General features: G+C 44.8%; 1 protein-coding gene across 1 annotated transcript; it reads right to left on the minus strand.

Moving 5' to 3' along the window:
- Window positions 1-243: 243 nt before the first annotated feature.
- On the minus strand, window positions 244-20676 carry Vps26b (VPS26, retromer complex component B). Its single transcript, XM_027411714.2, has 6 exons — window positions 20426-20676; window positions 11513-11669; window positions 7779-7943; window positions 5068-5243; window positions 2914-3056; window positions 244-2521 (listed from the first exon to the last, which is right to left on the minus strand). The coding sequence occupies exons 1-6, from the start codon at window positions 20646-20648 to the stop codon at window positions 2375-2377; spliced, it is 1011 nt and encodes a 336-aa protein (XP_027267515.1). The 5' UTR covers window positions 20649-20676; the 3' UTR covers window positions 244-2374.
- Window positions 20677-21246: the final 570 nt, after the last annotated feature.

Below are 21246 nucleotides of genomic sequence, written 5' to 3' on the forward strand. Positions count from 1 at the left end.
TCCTTTGGTCTGTGAACACTCAGTGAACCTAAGTCCTGAAGTTGAAAATATGAGTGTTTCTGGGTAAGGTGCCAGACAAGGATAAAACCTGAACTCACTGAGCCATGCTTGCCTAAAATGGGTGGTTAGTACAGTGTTCATTACTTTTTACCATCCACTGAGAAAGGAGGCAGTGTTGAAGTCATAAAGTTTCATTTGTGTGTCAGATATGAGACAAGTGTTAAGAAGGAAAAGACCACAGAATCTGGTGGACTGTGGGCACAATGCCTCCAAGGCCACAGGGCTTCCTTTAATTAGAGACACCATTAAAACAAATGTTCTTTTAAAATACAGCCATCGAAAAGACAACACATTAAGAAACATGTAAACACTGCAGCTTCTTAATTACAAGTTGCACTGCTTGGTTTAGTACCTATGCACTCCAGGTGTGGGAACCTTATGGAATGGGGATGGGAGCCTCCCCACACTTTCACAGTTGGCAGAGAAAAGAAAATGGGGGCAGTAAGAGAAAACAAGACCTGGCTTGTGCACAGCTCCTGAGAGAAACAAAGCATATTCTACCTTCTAGTTCTCCCATAAGAAAGGCTTCCGATGTTAGCAAAGTTGGAAAATGAATTTGTATTGTCAGCTGGGAGGCAGAGAAATTGACAAATGCTTTTAATTAGCTATTAAAAGGAGGCACAGCAGAGTCTAGTCTCATACCCTGAAAAAGGCCAGAGCACAGAACCTACCTTCCTCATATGCTAGGGCCCAGCCTAGGACAGCTGGATGGGTGAACCTGTTCCCATGGGGACTGTATGTCTTACCTAAACTTGGGGTCTGACATGAGGAAAACTACCTAGCTCTGCAACCCCCAGTCACCCCAAGTGTCTTTCATCTGAACTCTGATCCATCAGCCTTGCCCTGTCAAAGCCCAAGATTGCACTAATTTCTGAGGGAGAGACCCCATTTTCTACCCTAACTGAAAGGTGACACAAAACCAAACCTTTACTTCCCAATTACCAAGAGCACAAACCAGCCAATACTGTACTTGTTGAACATTGCTTCCACTTGATCTTTCTATAGAGGGGAGGGCGGCCAATGGGAGATAATTCCTGGTCATCCCCAGACAAGGCAAAGAAGACAGTCAACCCCTTTACTACTTACAGGCCCCAACACAGAGCAGGAGGAAGAACTGCCTCCCCTCTAGTGTTACGACATCCACCAGTTTTCCTATTTTTAAATTAAAAAACAAAACACCAGTGGTGCTAAACTTGAGTCAGTGAATTGGTGAAGATAAAGACATAATTTGGCAAGCAGAACTGTTCTGACGCTATGGTAACAGAGTCTTCTGCAGAGGCCCTTCCTCCCTTGATGTGTAGATTGTGGGATGAAAGGGTTTGGGGTGGGAGCAAGAACAAAACTTCTAAGTGTCTGAAACCAAGTCCAATTCCAGGAATCACGTAGAGGACAAGGGGTAACAAGAGATAACTTTTAGGGAGGCAAATGGATCTTAGCCTTGTCTAAGGATCCAAAGGAAACAGACCCTCTGCTTAGGGCTTGTTGGGTAACTTCAAATAATTCCCTAGAACAACCCAGACCTTGGGTTGCCATGCGGAGTCATGTGGTGAAGGCAGACAGTTGCCTTGCCTAATGTTTCCCCTAGGAGGCCTAGCCAGCCTCCTGGCCATCCATGTGTGACACCAATCTTAGGGCTTCTCTGTGCCCATATCTCTCACAAGTGAGAGGACAGTCAGCCCTACGCCCTTCCTTAGGCTCTGCTCCTGTATGGTTCCTGACAAGCTAGAAAAGATGGAGAAGAGGCATGTCTGGTCCCAGTAGTGAGGCCAGAGGTGACTGGAAACTTCAGAGCACCACGTCCCAGATGCCCAGAGAGGTAGCTTCCCGATCTTGAGTCTTCATCCAACTTAGATGAGACAGGCCCAACAACTCCTGCCACTACCTCAGGGACAGTCGAAGGGAGTGCAAGACGTGACTACCCAGAGTCTTGCTGGCAAATGAATGCCAGGGACACGCTCAGCTGCTGTATCAGGAAGCCCAGAGAACCTGGAGCCAAGGATGTGTGCTCTCAACTCTGCTTTAAGGCTTGAGATAGCCTTGACAGACAGCTCTCATTCCCAAGGGAGAGACTAGCTTCCAGAATGTTTCCTCTCCCTATCCCTACCTAGGCTGCAGAATCCCTGGGAGACTGCTGCCCAACCCAAGCCCCTTAGGTTCTTCAGAGAAAAGAATTTAGGTAAAACACATGATTTGTTTTCAAGGTTGCAAGTAACGGTCAGTTGAGCCTCATACCGACCTCCCCCTCCCCAGTCGCTGGTGTTTGGTAGATGGGGGTGCTGCAGTGGAAGCCCAGCAACTTCTTGGCCCCTGGGGCCTACTGCCTGCTGTTGTTGTCAGACAGGGGTCCGGGGGTCCGCACCTCACCCAGGGAGGTTGTGCCCTCGAAGCGCTGTGAGGCAATGGCTGCCTGGTGAGACATGCTCTTCCGTACGATGTCACCCTTCCGCCACAACACCACTTCCTACAGAGTTGGAAGAAGAGGCAATATGGTGTTTGAGAGAGGCTCGGGATGCTTTTCTCATGGGTTCCTGCCTTGGTCCCAGGGAATCTCCAGGAATAACCTCCTTGGCTCATCTCTCACCAAAGCAGTGGCCCCTAAGACTGGTGTGAGCCACGAAAGCAGGAGTTAGGCCTCAGAAAGCAGACTCCAGGTATCAGTTGGGAATTTGTACTCCTGCTATAGGATTCTAGGCAATTTCCACGTTTCTACTTCTTGGTAAAAATCACAAGTGACAGAGGCCTGACTATTTTCTTTTAGCATTTTTCTTTAAGAGCTAAGATGGCCATCTGTGGGAATGGTGGCCTTTCTGCCTCGTGCCCAAAGGAACCCAGGGTCCTGGAGGAGGCACCCACCTGCTGCTTGAAGTAGCGCCGTTCCTCCTCATCTATCAGCACCAAGTTGAGGTAATAGCGCACAGAGAACTTCTTGTTTATGTCCCGCATGGTGGGTGTGAGCTCATATCCTGCCAGGAAGAGCCTGATAGGGATGGACTCACCTGTAAGGGGTGAGGCAAAAATCAGCGCAAGGGACACAAGAGGCACTGTTGTATACCAACACCCATTCTGGCTACAGCAGGTCAGACTCCAGCTGAGCAAGGCAAGGAACACTAAGCAAAGGCTCTGCCGTTTGACATATTACACACTGTTCGCGGCAGTTTCCTGAAATAAATATGTGATTTTTCCAGATCCATTCCAGTCCTGTGGTTTCTGAACAGCCTATCACCCTCCCATTGCAAAAAACAGTGAGGAACAGTTCTGAATAGCACAGGGGAACCATCAGGTATTATTTGCTATGTGCACTGTGCCTTGTTGCTGGTTTGTTTTTGTTTTCATGTTTATTCAAAACATGGTCTCTATGAGTTCAAAGAGACTAGCTTTGAAAAACATGGCTGGTCTTGAACTCACAGCAATCCTCCTGCCTCTGCCTCCCAAGTGCTGGAATTACAAGTGTGAGCCAGTAAGTCTGTTAAGTTGTTGGGTTTTCTTTTTCTTTTAAAAAATTTCTTTTAAAGATTTACTTTTACTAATGTGTATGTTTGCATCTGTCTATGAGTATGTGAACGTACATGAAGGAAGGTATCTGAGGTAGCCAGAAGAAAGCTAGAGTTTGAAGAGACTGGATTGCCTGATGGCAGTGCTAGGACCCAAACTCAGGTCTCCTTAACAGCAGTGTGTGCTGAGAACCACCGAGCTATCTCTCCAGTTACCCCCCTGGAAACTAGTTAGTGTATGCCCAGAGTACACCTCCACTCTAATAGCAATGTGCAGGAGGGTGGCCTAGAAAAGAGGCAACTCATTCTGCACCTTGTTCTCTAGTAGCCAGATTTGAATACATCTATAGCTTTCATATGGAAAACCAAGAGAATCCAGTGGCATATTTTAGGTTCTATCACACTCTAATAAGAACAACAAAATGAGGTCAGTGATTCTGAGAAAGGCCAACCTCAAGCTAAATATACATGAACCTTTAATTAGCTGCTGTGCTGTGCTGTTTCCCTGTACCCCACCTCATCTGTACAGGAGAAATGACATTTGACTCAACCGGTCAGAAAATGGAACATCAGAGTTAAGAAGGTGGGGTTCCAACACTCCCAGGGGTCTGCTACAGTGAGTACTTTTAAGAATCTGTGGGGTCTTCAGTGCTAGCACTACCAGTGTGCTAGCTTCTTTCCACACGGAATACCCATTGGGGGTATACTACCACCCACTTCAAAGTGAGATGAGACCTTCATCCTCAGTTGCTCCAAAGCCAATAAAGCATGTAAATGATTGCTATTTCCCAGTAATCCAGATTCCTAAACAGCAAAGAGCTTTCAAGTCCACTCCTCCTAGGGGCCCTGTGAAGGAGCATATCCTCGTAGTGTGGGCCAGCAGTCTAGTAGCGCACTTTCATGACAGACAAATGAATTCCTAGTGAAACATTTCACTGTAGCTAGAACTAAACAATAAAAATGACTAGAGAACGTGGCTCTCTCTCTTTCTCTGAGCAGAAAACATGCCTGAATGTTAGAAAAAGTAATTAAACATTCAAACTGTATCTTAAAGCAGTTTTCAAACTTTTTTTTTTTTTGGACAGAATCTCATATAGCCTAAGTAGGCTTTAAACTTTATGTAGCCAAGAATGACTTTGAACTCCTGATCCTCCTACCTCTACCTACCAAGGTGTGGAATAACATACACGTGCAAGCAGGCCAGTTGAGATGGAATCTTAAGTATAAATCAATATATAAACAAGGTCAACATGGGGCTGCTGTGGCTGAGGATGGGGTAGGAAGCTGAAGTTCCCCTGACTCAGCCTTTCCTTCCCCTTCCCACTTCAGTGCTGAGGACTTCCAGGAGTTCCTGCCTGGGCTACATAGTGAGACGTTGTACCCGCCCCCCCCCCCAAAAAAAAAACCAACTTTTCTTACTTCAACAGTATAATCATTTGAACCCTTCCCAAATTCTGAAATTCTGTACATGACCTGGAAGCAAACAGTGGCAGTGGCCCTGGGCCAGAAGGCTCACCTCGAACTGGTGCCCCGTCCATGATCTCATACTTGGCTATTGTGTCGTTCTCATGGTATACATTGGGGCCCGTGCCTGTTGTTTCCCGTTTGATGATGTCTATCTCCATGTGCTTGATTTTGATTCTCACCAGCAGGAAGTATATCTTCCCTACAATGACATCTTTCAAGTGGTATCTGAAGAAGAGAAAGTAGGGGAAGTCGGACGGTGGAGCAGCGCCTAACCCCTTCATGTTTCAGCACGGGGCACTCTGTTGGTGAGAGCTGTAATGGAAGTGTATGTTCACCCTCATTATGGAATAGACTCCTGGTTTGTCCTTTACTGGAGTCAGTGTGACTGCCCCTCTTTCTTTCATGTCCCACTCAAAGCATGATGCACGTTACTTCAACCATTAGTATTTGTTTATTTGTCCCATCTCTACAGGATACACCTTCAGTATTTTTTTTTAATGCATGTGTTTCTTTAATGCATTAGGGCTCACAAACAAAGGAATCAAGTCCCCCTCTTCCACTGGAACTGGGCCTTAACAGTTCCCAGTTAGTTCCCTTTGCTTCAGGCTGGATAGCCCAGGCTGGAGCTGAAGAACAAAACAAAGAGCAGGCACTATTGCCTGCTCTCTGTACTCTGTTTGCAGAGCTTATGCTTCATGAGCTACTAGGAATTTAGCCACGTTGCATACTTCCTTTTTTAATTTTTTTGTTTTGGTTTTGCGAGACAGGGTTTTACTGTGTAGCCCTAGCTGTCCTGTAGATCAGGCTGGCCTCAAACTCACCTAGATCTGCCTGCCTCTGCCTCCTGCGTGCTGGGATTAAAGGCTTGCATCACCACCACACAGCACATAACACTTTGTGTTCCTTTAAGTCTTTCTCTGTGGGCCAGCCAATGGTGCTGGTAGTCTATGGATACACTGCTGTGTATCAGATGTGCCAGAAAGACAGCACACTCTTCAAACATGAAGCTAAGATTCATGGCATGCGATCCCCAGCAGAGATGTCAGAATTGGACCTCCTAACATGGCAGGTGGGAAAAGAGAAGCTGGAAGAAACTACATCATTCAATTGGATGTCAGAAGGTTCAGACGGGCGATTCCTAGTTTCCAGGCTTTCATGCTCCCCTTCGTTTACAATGCTGTTGTTTCCAATCTGCTGGGAAAGCTGCAGACATTGAGTGGGTAACCTCCACACCTGTAGACACAGCAGGAGGCCACCTGCAGTATTTCTCAGGGATACTTACAGACCATGCATGGATGCTAAGTTTTCTATACTACAAATGGATGCATTCATTTACTATAGTGAAACCTTACACAGGAGCACACACGTGTGAGAAACACATTTCATGTTCCCATATGGTACAACCGGTAGTATAAGGAGAGGGGAAGACTAGGAGTATCTATTGCTGCCTGAATGTAACTGACCCTAAAATACTTTTTATCCAAGAGCTGCTGACTAGTGGCTGCTTCAGGCTCTGTGAGAGCACTCCTGCTAGTTGCTGCCTTCACCAGAGGGCTGGGGAATTAGTGGGCAGAGCCAGGCTGAGTAAGGAAACCGAGGAGGGGAAGGAGGAGGCGAGAAGTTCCCTCCCAGCACCTATCGAATAGTTGGGCCAGGCCAAGCAGGATTGGCTCTAGGTCACAATGGTCGTTTTATGGGGGCATCATTAGGTTCCAAGCCAGGGAGCAGAGGAACAAAAAACAGTTTCACAACGGTTCTTGGAGTCAAGTATGTTCCTGGTTTAAAAACTGTTCCCATCAGACATGGTGACACATGCCTGTAATCCCAGCACTTCTGAAGTAGGAGCAGGATCACTAGCATGAGACCAGCCTGGTCTATGTGGTTGTCTCCCTCTGTTCCTAAGCCCTTAGCAGGCAAATGGCTCTCCTTAATTCCTGGTTGGCAGTAGGTCTGGCAGAAGGCCACTACAAGGAGAAGGGTAATCAAAGACTGAGTAAATGATCCTTTCACTTTTGGATTGGTCCCCAAATACTTTCAGGAATAGATTATATTCAAAAGAAAGATACAAGCCTGCCAGAAAATACTGTGGTTCATAAGCAATTAAAAATTTTAATGCTCTAATAGTAAACACAGTTTGAAACACAGCTTCCCAACTTAGCCAGGTACCGGGTGGTAGTGGCACACACCTTTAATCCCAGCACTCAGGAGGCAGAGGCAGGTGATCTCTGTGAGTTCGAGGTTAGCCTGTTCTACAGAGAGAGAGTTCCAGGACAGAGAACCTCTGTGTGGGCGGGGGTGGGGCATCAGGGACTCAGTACTGTAACTCATTTTGGTTCAGGGAGGAAGCAGCCCATTGCCGGTACATGGTTTCCTCACTTTGATTTTTAAGGCAGGGAGGAAACAAATGATCGTGGCATTGTGTTCTGTGATTATTCTCACACATGGAAGGAAGTAGCTTTACCTAGTATCCAAAACAAACAACCTAAAAGCTAGTTAAGCTTGACTTTGAAAGGCACCTTAATGTTTAAATATGTGATCTTAAATAAATTAGTATACTGAACAATAAAGTTTCTATTTCCTGGCCTGTCTACCTATAACTAGCCCAACACATATATCTATTGTATTATTTTGGTAGGCTCCCCTTGCAGCACATTACCAGGAAGCTGTGGAGTCGTGAGGCTGTCAGTGTACACTCAACTCAAGATTTCTCTTAACCTCCATAAATAATTACCACACAAGCTTGGGGCTCAGGATACTTACTTGGATTTGTTATACTCAAATTCAATGTGCAGGCAGTCCTCAATCCCAACTTCCATCTTGATGGATGAGTTCAGCTCAGGGTACGTGCTAAGTGTGTGAACTACAATGTCCATCTCTTTGACAACATCATTGAGGCGGCGGCTGATGGTGGCTCGAAGGAAATAGCTGTAAGAGATGGAGCCATCCTATGTGAATACTTCCAGTCTCCAGAAGCTACGTAGATCAGACACCAAAACAGCCCACCTGGAAGAACCCTACAGTAATGTTTAACCCTTCGGGGCTTTATATCCCTTTGAGAATTCATGGGCCCTTTTCTTAGAAAAAGTATACATAGGCACCTATACCCAGACTTCTGCAACTACAATTTTAGGGAGATCAGAGCCTTCCTTTAGAATCCTTTTTAGGAGCTCAGGACTATGAACTAAGTAAGAACCTTATTTTAGGAAAAGTGATTTCTCTGCCATCTGCACCAAAGCTTGTTTTAAAGGCTTTTCATGTTCCCTACCACTATCTACCATCTGTGTGGAGGGTTTGTTTCTTTACTAACTCCTGGCTATTTGAGCACTGACATCTGGCCTATACACTTACATTCACATGCCTGTCCACTAAACAGTATCTGATCAATAAAAACTGAGGATTAGGAAATGGAGAAATGAAGCCAAGTATTCATTTCAGCAGTCTTTTTTAGCTAGCCCTGTGCTAGGCATAGGATAAGTACAATACAACCTCAAGGGAACCTCAATCTGGAGGGAGAGGAACAAACAGAAACATCAAAACAGACGAAGGGTAATTCAGAAACTACAATCTAGGTTTATGAGAACAAAGGGACTCAAAGAACACAGCTACATGCAATACAACAAAGTAGCAAAGAAATCTGTAGTTGAGCTGGAGGTAGGACACAGATTTGAAAGAAGATACATAAGTGGACCCTAATGGTTTTAACAGCCACTCAGCACAGCCTCTGCAACATCCCCAGTCCCCTGGATGTAAAACTATGCCAACACCCACAGGAGGAGAGTCCCTTTAGTTGTAATTCCTTCTGGGTAATCCTTTGATAACCCAAGTGCCTATTAAGCATTACAGGAAAGTTAGCAGACACTCTAACCACATCAACTACACATGCAGGCCACCAACTCTGTGGATGTGGCACTTTACTTCCCTCAGTAATTTCTGTCACAACTGCACAAGACATTTGTCCCTAACCATTTTCTAATTGCTCAGGACTTAAATCCATTCCACTGTCTGTAGAAGACTGATTTTTTATTCTATTAAAAGTTTTCAAGTGAAGATTTTTTTTTTTTTTTTTTGGTTTTTTCGAGACAGGGTTTCTTTGTGGCTTTGGAGGCTGTCCTGGAACTAGCTCTTGTAGACCAGGCTGGTCTCGAACTCACAGAGATCCACCTGCCTCTGCCTCCCGAGTACTGGGATTAAAGGCGTGCACCACCAACACCCGGCTCAAGTGAAGATTTTTTTTTTCCACATGATATTTCTTATTTAATACACTAGTACAAAGGCCATGCAGATTACATTGTATAAAATAAATGCCAAATTTGTACAGTCAACATATTTTTTTCTTTGTCAAGCAAATCTTTTTTTCCCCTTTTTATTATTATTATTATTATTAATTCAAGTTAGGGAACAGGCTTGTTTCACATGTACTTCCCCTCTCCCTCTCCCTACCCTCACCCCCATTCCTTCTCCCCCACCTCCAACCTACCCCCCACCCCACACGTCCCCGCCCTTCACAGACTTCCTGCACCAGCAACCCTCCCACCCCAGAAAGAGAAAACACAACTCCCTCACAACTGGAAGGGAAGGACTGAAAACTCCTGGTACTCTCGCATGCCACTGCTTCGGCACAGTTTTGGTGTTGCTGGGTTTTTTGAGACAGAGTTTCACTATGTAGCTGTGGGTGACCTATAATTTGCTAAGTAGACCAGGCTGGCCTCAAGCATAGAAATCTATCTGCCTGTTTTAAAAATGAATGCACCACAATGCTTGACTGATTGTAGCTTTTTTTTTTTTTTTTTTTTTTTGAGATAGGGTCTCACTATTAGTCCTGGCCAGCCTGGAACTTACAGAGATCACCTCACCTGCTTCAGTTTCCTTAGTGCTAGAATTAAAGGCATGTGCCACCATAACTGCCTACTTTCACATTTTAATCATGTGAATAATACTGCTATGGTCACAAGTGTCAGATTATCTGTTCCAGACTCTGTGCTCTGTGTCCAATTATTTTGGATATACAATAGGAGTGGAATTGCTGGACCACACAGTGATTCTGATTAATTATGTATGGACTGAGCCCAGGACCTTGCATATTCTTTAAGTAGTGCACATGCTACACTCTACTTATTTATTTTTTTGAGGAGCCACCCTCAAAAAAAAAAAAAAAAGCACCAAGGCAAATCCTCTGGGGTAGGGGGTGGGAATTACCAAGCACACATCCATAATCCCAGCACTCAGGAGGTTGAGGCATAGGGGTTGAGAGTTTGAGGTCAGCCTAGGCTATATAACAAGACCCGTGTCAAGAATTCTTTTTAACAATTCCTATAGCCAAGCTAAGTGATTGCTAGATAATCCTCACTGGTGCTTTCTCTGGAATGACAGGATGAATCACACTGTCTTTAGCAGGGATTTGGGTGCAAATATTCCTAAGAGTCTAATAAACTAAGTTCTGATGGATGGTGGGAAACCAGGAGAAAGAGAGGGAGATGTTGGTCTCGCTGTAATCCTCACTATCCTAAGCCCAGGCCTATAGGTGATGAAAACAAGCAGATCCTGTGAGATGGGATCAAGACTCAGGATCATGTGATCAAAGTGACAGGACAGTCTGCTTTATCCCAGTGATATCACATAATCTAAGGGTCATGTCTAAGAGGCTAGAGATGCTGTGGACCTTTTTGTTTTTTACCTCAGAGTCTCAGACATAAGTCTCCTTCCTCACAGTTTCTCAGGCAATAGTAGTAAAAACAATCTCAGGTGCTTCTGTACACATTAACTTTGTTGTTTATGATCCCTGGGATGGGTCCCAGACCCTTGTATGTGTTAGGCAATGTTGTACCACTAAGCCAAATGCTTGGCCCTGTGTCCAGTTCTTAAAGACTGTGCTATGCTCTTACATTTTTTTTTCTTATCTCTTCCAAAAGTCAGAGAAGGCAGATCTAGAGTTAGAATCTTAAACTAGCATCTATTTTCAAAAGACAAAGCTTTAAGTTACAGAGTCCAAAATGACAAGATGTTGTGTGGCAGCGCTAAATGGGGAGGGGTCGGTGCCTCTGGAAACCAAGCTGAGGTGTCTGTCTGGGGCCACCTCAGATAGGAAAGCCAACTGCTGAATTTTCAAGAATTTTAAGAAATGGTTGTTAAAAATGGCTATTATTTAGATAAGCTTACAAGTAGATGAATTACCTAAGAAGCAAGGGCAATCCATATTAAAATTATTTTGCTTCCTAATGATTTTCCTGCATGCTATGAGGCCCTTCGTCTGGAGGGACTCTGTGTGATGGTAACACTGTGTAAATGTGGTGACTGCACTCAGGTTCACAGATGGCCATGGGAAGTACAATCAGAAGCCCCCCACACACACCTGGAGGGGGGCAATGATAACATTTACTAGCACTCAGCTGCTTGCAGTGCTCTTCCTTCTTAGTAGTCACATTGCCATGAAGCTCCAGGCCCTGCCTCGTGGGACGGCTTCAGGACTATAACAGAGAACATCACTGACCACTTACCGTAGCTTCACGTTCTGCCCTGTGTAGGATTCATACGGCTTTTCCACGTGAGTAAACTCAAAGTCGAAGGCCTGTGATTGGGTGATTTCTCCTGGCCGAGCCAAGTCCTTCACCAGAGACACAAACTCATGGTGGTTCCCACGGTCATAGTAGAGTTCTGGAGAGAGAACAAAGCCGATCTGGACTACACTGAACCTAGTGAGGGCACCTCAGGTTGGAGGCACTGGTCTTTTCAGAAGGTCCTGGCCAAACCAGACTTGTTTTAGGGGTCTTCTCATTCCCTATCCCCGGCCTTCCAATGATTTCCCCATACACATACCCTTCCAAAGACACTTCCTTTTTTGTTTGCTTGTTTGGGACAGGGTCTTACTATGTTACCTAAATTGGCCACTAGTTCTTAGATATAGACAATTCTCCTACGACAGTCTCAAATAGCTAAAAATAGGTGTGTACCACCATGCCCAGCCGACACTTCTGCTTCACATAGTGAGAATCCATGATTTAAAAAAACAAAAAACAAAAAACAAAATAGTATGATTAAGAGATAACTGAGTGATCAAGAGCACTTGTTACTCTCTCAGAGAAGTTAGATTCAATTCTCAGCACCCACATGGTGGCACACAACTATCTGTAACTCTAGTTCCAGGGGACCAGTGCCCTTTTATGACCTCCAGGGGCACCAGGCATGCATGTAGTACACATTCATGTAGGCAAAAATACTCATATGCATAAAATAAAGAAACCTAAATAAGTAAATAAAAGTCATTGTAATGCTCTAGGCCATTGCACGGTTAGCAATCTACCAACTAGGTGCCAATAAGGGTAAGGGGATCATGAGATGGTTAGAACAAATTCATTGAGTAGCTTTCAGCATGTTTCAAGAGAATCAATATTAAAAAAACAGAGCACCTTTCTAACATTCCTGACTTTTGTAGGAAATGCATGGTTACTTTATTATATCTTCTGTCAGTAATCCTGCAAGATGGATAGGTCAGGCCTTTTTTTTTTTTTTTTTTTTTTTTGGTTTTTTGAGACAGGGTTTCTCTGTGTAGCTTTGGAGCCTATCCTGGCACTCGATCTGGAGACCAGGCTGGCTTCGAACTCACATTCGAACTCACAGAGATCCTCCTGCCTCTGCCTCCCGAGTGCTGGGATTAAAGGCGTGCGCTGTGAGCCACCAACGCCCAGCAGGTCAGGCCTTCTTATTCCACAGTTCAGCCTGGCCCAGAATTCACTATGTAGCATAGGCTAGCCTCAAACCCAGAGCAATCCTTCTGTCTTTCCCTCCCAAATCCTGGGACCACAGATGTGAGCTCATACCCAGGTATCACCAGACCCAAATTATTTTATGACTTTTTTGTATTCTGCCATTTAAAAATTAAGTTTTTTAAAAAAATATTTTGTTTATTTATTATGTATACAGTCTTCTGCCTTCATACCAGCAGAGGGTACCAAATCCCATGTGGTTGCCAGGAATTGAACTCAGGACCTCTGAAGAACAGTCAGTGCTCTTATCCACTGAGCCATCTCTCCGGCCCCATAAAAAATTAAGTTTTGAGATACTCATGGTCTTTCTGTTCTCCTTTGCACTGAAGGATCTTTAAAGATGGGGCTCATAGCTCCAGCTTCCTGGCCCCTAATTGTAAACACTTAGTTCTACTTGTGATGACACATGGCCACATGAAAGGTCAAGCCTCATCCCTCAAATATTCTTGAATTCAAGCACTGTGTTAAGTTGTAACCCACGGGAGAGAGATGAACTGGGACAGTGGAACAGCTACTTCAGAGACAAGTCCACTAAAGAGGCCTGGTCCTGGTTCTCAGCATCTCTAGAGCATCATCGGTCACCCGGGTGGGGGTAGGTAGGTGTGTGTGTGTGTGTGTGTGTGTGTGTGTGAGTGAGTGTGTGTATACTGCTCAGAGCAATGTTCTTGCTCTTAGTCCAGCTCCAACATCGTAAAATCTGAAGCCTTGACTGGGATCAAAATCTTACTGCACCCAAAAAACCTGATACCCTGCCTCTCCAATGCAGTCTTCAGTCCTGGCCTGGGGGAAAGACCATCTCCAGATAAAGAAACAATCTCAGTTGTTACTCATAACCTGAGTGCAAATTCCACCCCCTACTCCACAGGCTTCCTCCTGACTTGTTCATCCCATGGGGAGCTTTTCCTTAGCTTGGGGGCATTTGGAAGCAGAGTGGGCTGTTGGAAGATATACTCAACTTGAGCTGAGGGTATTTAGTGGTTGAGTACTTGTCTGGCATGTATGAGGTGGCCCTGGATTTGAAACCAGCATTAGAAGAAAAGAAAGAAAAAATAAACAAACCAAACCAAAACTAAACAAACAAGCAAAAAAAAAAAAACCCAAAAAATATAAAAACCTCAAAAAGCATTTATCCAATTCATGAACGTGGTAATAATATAGATAATTCCATTCTAGTAATGCTATTTCCATACAAATCTACAGTGTATCCTGTGCCTAATATATGTGGCTTATTTACTACCTCTTTATACTTTGATCAATTTGTTTTGTTTTGTTTTTTGAGACAGTGTATCTATGTAGCACTAGGTGTCCTGGAACTTGCTATGTAGACCAGGCTCCCCTTGAACTCACAGAGATCCACTTGCCTTTGATTCCAGCACTAGGTATTAATGGCATGTGCCACCATACCCAGCCATCAGTCTTTTATTACAAATAATCTACTTCCTCTTCCAAATACTAAGTGGTCTCAACAGTGGGTGGCTTGAGGGGTAGGGAGTGGTAATCCATTAATCCACTAACAGGAGATGACAGTTCTAAATTATGTGGGAGAAAGTTATCAACCCAGTAAGTAACTATGCCCTCAGTAAAGTAAAAAAACACTCAGAAATGGACAGGGAAGGGCTGAGCTGACCCTCCTCAGCAACAGGAAATCTTCTACTTAGTCTTGTGACCTAACCTGGTAGATGGTGCTGGCGCATGTGAAAACTGAATCCCTAACTGAGGAACCCTGTACTTCAGCTCCCAAGCACTGGATTTTGGTCCCAGCATTAATGAATTCAAGTAAGAAGCCCAAGGCCCCAATATCCATGAACTTTCAAAGAAAATTGTAGCATCATGAGGAAAATGGAAAGAGAGAATGGAAAAACCCAAAGGCAACACGAGAAATAACAAAACAGAGAGTGCAGAGTGTGCTCAGGCTGCCAGGATTTGAGGATCCTAGCAACGGTTCAGAAGTACACTGCCTGGCCCAGCAAGGGACTTGGGGAGAAGTCCTTTTCTGTATAGCATCACATTCTCCCCAGTGCTCTTCTTCCCATGACACATCAGTATCAGTGCCTACATGAAATGCCACCGGAGAACAGTGTGGTCCGAGGAGGCCCAGAAGGGCCTTTTGTTGTTTTATTTTGTTGAGACGGGTCTTGCTACATATCCCAGGCTGACCTTAAATGCATAGCCATTCTCCCAATTCATCCTCCCCAGTGCTAGAAGTACAGGTGTATGCCAGCTATCACATCTAGCTTGGAATGGCCTTTCTGATTTATAGTTTTATAAGCAACTTGGAATGTTTCTACAAACACTGTGGCCAAAGGGGCAGAAATAGTTGCTTTACACTGTTATTTGCCAGAAAGGTTGGTTTCATCTTGAATAAACTGAGGCCGAAAATCCAAGTGCTCTAGCAAGAGGCCTAGGCCCTACAGAAACTATCAAAACAGCCTTTCTTCTATCCCAAACACGACCGCCTTTCAGGTTAAAAGTAGAAACTGAACCTGTCACTCCATTCTCTTTTTCCAAGTAACTTCTGTCATTAGTTTCCTTCTTCACTCAAAAGGAGGAAATAATTTTTGCACTCAGGATGTTTTCATGGCAATAATGCCTGCCACCAACGGCCAAGAAGGGAGGTAGCCACCGTAGAAGGAAATTGAGCCAACTCTGTATCACAGACTGAGTGAGCCTCTGAGAAACCCTGGGACTCGATGCTGGACTAGCACCACACATAGTATAGGCTTCATGTTGGACTTGGGGAAGACAGAAAGCAAAAGCCTCCTTCTCATCTGACTTCCCTAGCCTGTTTGCTGACTATGTGATAAGGATCCTTGCCTGCTGTAGCTCCTGCCCCTGGCAGACCCATAAGAACAATGGCACCTTTGGGTTGCCCATACACAGCTCTGCTCCATGCAAATCTAAGCCCTGCTAAAGACTTAGTAAGTCTACAGGAATCAACCCAGTTAACCTCTATGTGTCTTTCACTTAGTATTTCAAGAGTAAATAAATTAAAAAAAAAAAAGTCTCTGGAGTTTTTAAAACTACAGGCTTACTGAGACTGATGAGCTCATTTAAAACTTTGCAAAAAAAAAAAAAGTATGTATTTGGCTCTGTCTACCCATCTCTGCAAGTTGGACAGTCTAATAATATTTGGTTCAGTTAACCCCATTAGCTTCCAGGGTTCCCAAGTCTGGCTGACAAGTTCTACCGGTGTTTTCCAAAATACTGCATCTGGAAAACGGTCTTTTCTTCTATAACTATGCAATAGTTTTCTTGGTGCTCTTTGCATACTACTGCATCTTGCTAATCCTACTGGTCTAACCTGGAAGACTTCCCTCATCATGCATTTATTGGCATTGTTTCAACAGAGACCATGCCACAAGAAGCAGCATACTAGGTACAGGGAGGATAACAAAGCAGCTGAAAAACTTACTGAAGATAACAAAAACGTGGCTCTAAATGAAGAACTAGAAACTTATTACTACTCTCTTGGAACAACATTCAAACTGTAACATCAGTGCAGTTGCTGTAGGACCCAGTGAACCCTACATGTCTGGCAAAGTCTTCTTTTTCTCAACCAGGGAGAGGTCCTTTCAACTCGACATACAAATATGATGGCAAAAAAAAGCAAAAACTAGAGCTGGCAACAGATTTATTGTTCTCACATCCTAGATTCCTCATGAAGATATGGTTCCATTAGGCGCATGATAGTCATGTACCACCTAAGTTCTAGGTGGCCTTGACTGAGAAGAACACCTAGCTAGCTCATGAATGTCTCCTATATATATGCAGGAGACCCAGTGGCTTGATCTAGACTGTTTCTTTCTTCCATTAGAGTAACTCCAGGGGCCAGGGATGTAGCTCAGAGTTGAGGGATACTTGCCTAACATAGTTGTGGCCCTGTTTGTTCCTGGCTTCTACAGAAGATGAGAAAAAAATTCCAGAAAATGGTTTCTGTAAAATCTTACATCTAAACCAGTATTATCCAGTTAGCAAACATTTACTGAGCACTTTAAGTGCTGGTCATTGAGATTAAGCACTGGACTAGTGATGAACTAAAGGCAGTCTCTGGATTTTGGGGTAAGTAGACAACTGAAAAAATAAAAAATAAATAAAAATAAATAAACACAACAATAATAAAGTCACAAGCTGCTTGAAAAGAGGTATCCCTGGAGTTTAAAGTAGAGGACGTGATTAGGTAGGCCTCTGAAGAAAAAGTACAAATTGGGCAGTTCATACTATAATAGAGAAGCCGGTTGTATGCTGGCATGTGGATGCTGAGAATTGAACTCAGGACCTCTGGAAGAGCAGCCAGTGCTCTTAACCTCTGAGCCACCTTTCCAGTCCCCATTTACTTCATTTTTAAGGTAAAGTTTCACTATATAGCCCAGACTAGACTTGAACTCATCATCTTCCTGCTTCTGTCTTCCAAGGCTGACAGTTGTGTAGCACCACACCTGACTAGAAGATGTTATTTGAAGGCGCTATCATCAGTGAGGATGAAATTAAAGAGAGATGAGATCTGGGAAAGTCAGGCTGAGGCGAACTCCAGGAAGGAAATAAATATACTCCTTCTAAGGTGCTGGTAAAGACACAAACAAACAAACAAAACAACTCTTAAGGGATCAGCAATAAGAGAATTGCCTTTTAAGAAGTTCATCCTTGTAGAAGATGATGAGAAGGGTATAGAAGAGACTGCCAGAGCCAGTTATAGTGTGAGACAAGGACAATAACTCCAACTCTTCCAAGACCCCAACAAACAAACAAGCAACCCGTTTCATCAGGAAGTAGAACTCAGCAATGCTGAGTTGCTCTCTTGGCTGTAGCTACAGTTACCCACACAGACTGCCCTTATAACCTGACAGGAGTTCCACCTACTTGATACATAGTCAAAGAATGCAATGAAGGAGAAAACCACAGAACCACAACTTCAACAAAGTTACCCACTCGCCTTGCTCTGCTGGCCTGAAGTCACTTCATAATAACTGTCTTAGATGTATGACACAATATGCCATGCCTTGAATCTTTCCTTTAGTGCTTTGTTTTGAGACAGGGTCTTGCTATGTAGCCAGACTGGCCTTGAACTTGAGAGAGACCTTCCTGGCTTAGTCTCTGGAGTTCTGGGATTATAAGTATATGCCATCATGTCTGGTTAGAAAGGTTTTTCTGATGTCTCCCAAACAATAAATTTACTGTTTATAATTCTGTTTTAATCTATTGTCATTCTCTCATGGAACTGTGAATAATGAATGGGAATCAAAATGAACTATATACTTTAAGCACCACACCCACTGCTAGCTGTGTGAAAGCCCATGTGGCAGAAACAAAAACTTTAAGGCAAACATATACCCTGTAAAATATACACCCTGTAAAAGTTCATATGGCAATCTAACTGGGAAGAATATAAGAAGTCTAGGGGGGACTGAATCAGTGGCTGTAATTCAGTTTGTGAAATGGAATTGTCACTACACTGACTGTTCTTACCTTTATAAAGGAACTCTATCTGAGACATGAGACACAGTGCCCTAATATCTCATCATAACAACAGGGTGATTGTATTATACTTGATTTACAGCTGACAAAACTGAGGCCTGATCAGGTCAGAGTGTCAAGGGCCTAGAGAAAATTATCCCAGGAAGCAATAAAAGGTTTTACGAAAATTCAGTAAGGTTACAAATCTTGGGAATGAAAGAGTCAGGTAAGAGACCAAGTGGGACAATTACAACAAACAGCCTCTTTGGCTACCTTGCATTTAAATAAAAAAGAAAGAGAGCTTGACACCATGCATTCCTTTTAGAATGGTTCATTTCAGGGGACATTCCCAATTATTCACAATCAGGGAGTGATGGCATAGACAAAGACTAAAACATACTTGTTTATATTGGTATTACAGAGCAAAAGAACTAATGTAACTTTAAAACTCCTACTTAAAATACCAATTCTCAGTAGGCAAGTATTGACTGTTTCCCATAAAATGCACTGGATTTATATAATCCAACCTGTGATTCTTTACTAGGGGTGATTTTATCCTCTGTGGGGACACACAGCAATATCTAACAGCACTATGTGTGAAAAGTAGGGAATGCCTCTGGTTTCTAGCACAGGAAAGGCTAAGAGCCTTCGACAACAAAGATCAGGCTCCAGACATCTATCAACAGCGCACCTGTCCTGCCACCCAAGCCAGAAGCAGGAGAGCAACCAGTGTGAAATTCACACTTCAATCCCTTTTCTGGCACAGTAATAGATCTTTCAGATCCCAGCTTTAAAATAACCCAGCAGGTACTTTACAACCAGCCAGTCTTCAGCTGGATTTCAAATTTTCAAATACCAGATGCTTTAAGGCCAAACAGTGGGTTGCAAAATCTGGCCACCAGGACTCCTTTTCCCAGGGCTCCTCCTACCAGTGCTCCCTGCCTCTGTAACAGATGCCATGCTAAACTCTTAGCCTATGAATTTAACAAGCTTTCCCAATGAAGTCTCTGAACTCAGTGTCCATATGTGCAGCATGGAGTACAGGGTAGGGATTTTCTGACAGGTGTTCACCATCCATAGCACATAACCTACTTATGACCTCGTAACACAAATATTTGCTTTTAGAAGTACTCAAGCGATTTACTAACACAAGAGATTCCAAAAACTTAGAACTGGTGACAACCCAGTCATAATGATGGGCAGCTTCCCAAATCCTTGTGGGGTTTTGTTTTATTTTGAGACAAGGTTTCACTCAGTATGTAACAGCAGCTGGCCTGAAACTCACTCTGTAGGCCAGGCTGAGCTTCAACTCACAGAGATCTACCTGTCTCTGCCTCCCAATTTCTGGGATTAAAGACGTGCACCACTATACTCAGCTGATTCCCCGAGGGTTTTTTTTTTTTTCTACTTTCCCTAGTAGTAGTAATTTTTCTAGTTGTAGTAAAATTAACAGCCACATTTTGAAGATGATTACTGAGCACTACAAATTTTTGATCATTTAATGGTAGTTATTGCAATATCACTCCTTTCACTTTAAGAAGAAAATTAGGCAACTAAAAGCTAGCATTCTAATAAAGACATCTGAGAAATATAGGCAGTCAGAATAAGGCAGGCTGGAGGTATTCAAAACATGCACATGAAATGTAGTTCAGAGTGGATTGAGATAAACAGAACCTTTATGAACCTTGTGTACACACCATATCTATCTATATATGTTATATATGTACATATGTGTGTACATATATACACATATGTATGGATGGGTGGGGTCACCGCTTAACTTTGGATTGGATCTGACAGCCGTAGCTGTCAAACCCACCTGCAGGATACTATGTAAGTACATCACTGTGAAATTCCAGGTGCAAAGCTCTGAGCATACTGCAGAGACAATGGGGGTACCCAGGTACCAGGTAAGCATCCAACCATACAGGAGGGGGCTCCCCGCCGTTCTTAGGCTGACCCCACCTCCCCGGCAGCACGCTGTCACTTTGGCATGGAAGAAGGTAATGAATGCATGGGAGAGTCGCCCACGGGCGGGACTCGTGGGTGAACCTCAGGCTTCACACTGCAGTTGACAAGAGCCTGTCACAGGCCTCGCACGAGCTGGGCCCTGAAAATCTCTGCTCCCCGCCCATCCCACACTCCAGGGGCGGGCTGACGTCGCGGGCTTGGGGAGATCCCAGGGAATCGACTCACCGATCTGTCCAATGAACTCGATTTTGATGCCCTGGTGCTCTAGTCGCTTGTTGGGGTTCTTCAGAGATAGGCTCACCTTCCCCGAGACGGTTTCCCCGTCGTAGAAGAGGAAATATTTCTCCTTCTTCCCGTCCTCCGTCTTGTGCTCCGCTCGCTTCCTACTCTCCGCATCATTCAGCAAGATTTCCACCTCCACGCTCTGCCCGAAGCCGAAGAAGCTCATCTCCCCGCCTGGCCGCGCCGGTGTCGGTACAGACTGCTCCCTCCCTCCAAGGTGCGGGCTGCCTGCGGGGAAGGCAGGCCGGAGGGCCGGCTGCGGGAATGCGCTGGACGCCGCACCGCAGCCCTGCTCCGCTGAGCTGGGCGGTGGGTGATCACTGACGGACGGCCTGCGCCCCTGGGGAGGGGCAGGGCCGAGGAAGGCAGGCGACTGCGGGCTGCGGCGCCCGGAGCAGCGATGCACCGAGAGGCCAGGCACCGTACCTCCCTAGTTCCCGGCGGTGCAGCGACCGGGGCCCAGGCGCAAACACGCGTTCCGTCGCCCACCGGGTGGGGTCTGGCGCCCAGTCGCGCACTGAACTGTCTGGACTCCCGCGCTGCAACGCACCGAAGTGCTACGGCGGCGCCGGGCGGGGGAGGGGGCAGGAGAACTCCGGCCCGGATGCGAAGGAAATGCCACGCGCAGGCGCACGTCTGCTTCTCATCCCCCAACTCCCCCGCCTCCAGGCCGCCAGGAGGTGCGCTCATCTGCGCATGTGCAGTGCCATAGAGCTGCTTGTCTCTCCCTTAGTTAACATGGCGGCCGTGGCCTTTTTCCAGTA

The sequence above is a fragment of the Cricetulus griseus genome, chromosome 4, assembly GCF_003668045.3.
Source record: "Cricetulus griseus strain 17A/GY chromosome 4, alternate assembly CriGri-PICRH-1.0, whole genome shotgun sequence".
Classification (NCBI taxonomy): domain Eukaryota; kingdom Metazoa; phylum Chordata; class Mammalia; order Rodentia; family Cricetidae; genus Cricetulus; species Cricetulus griseus.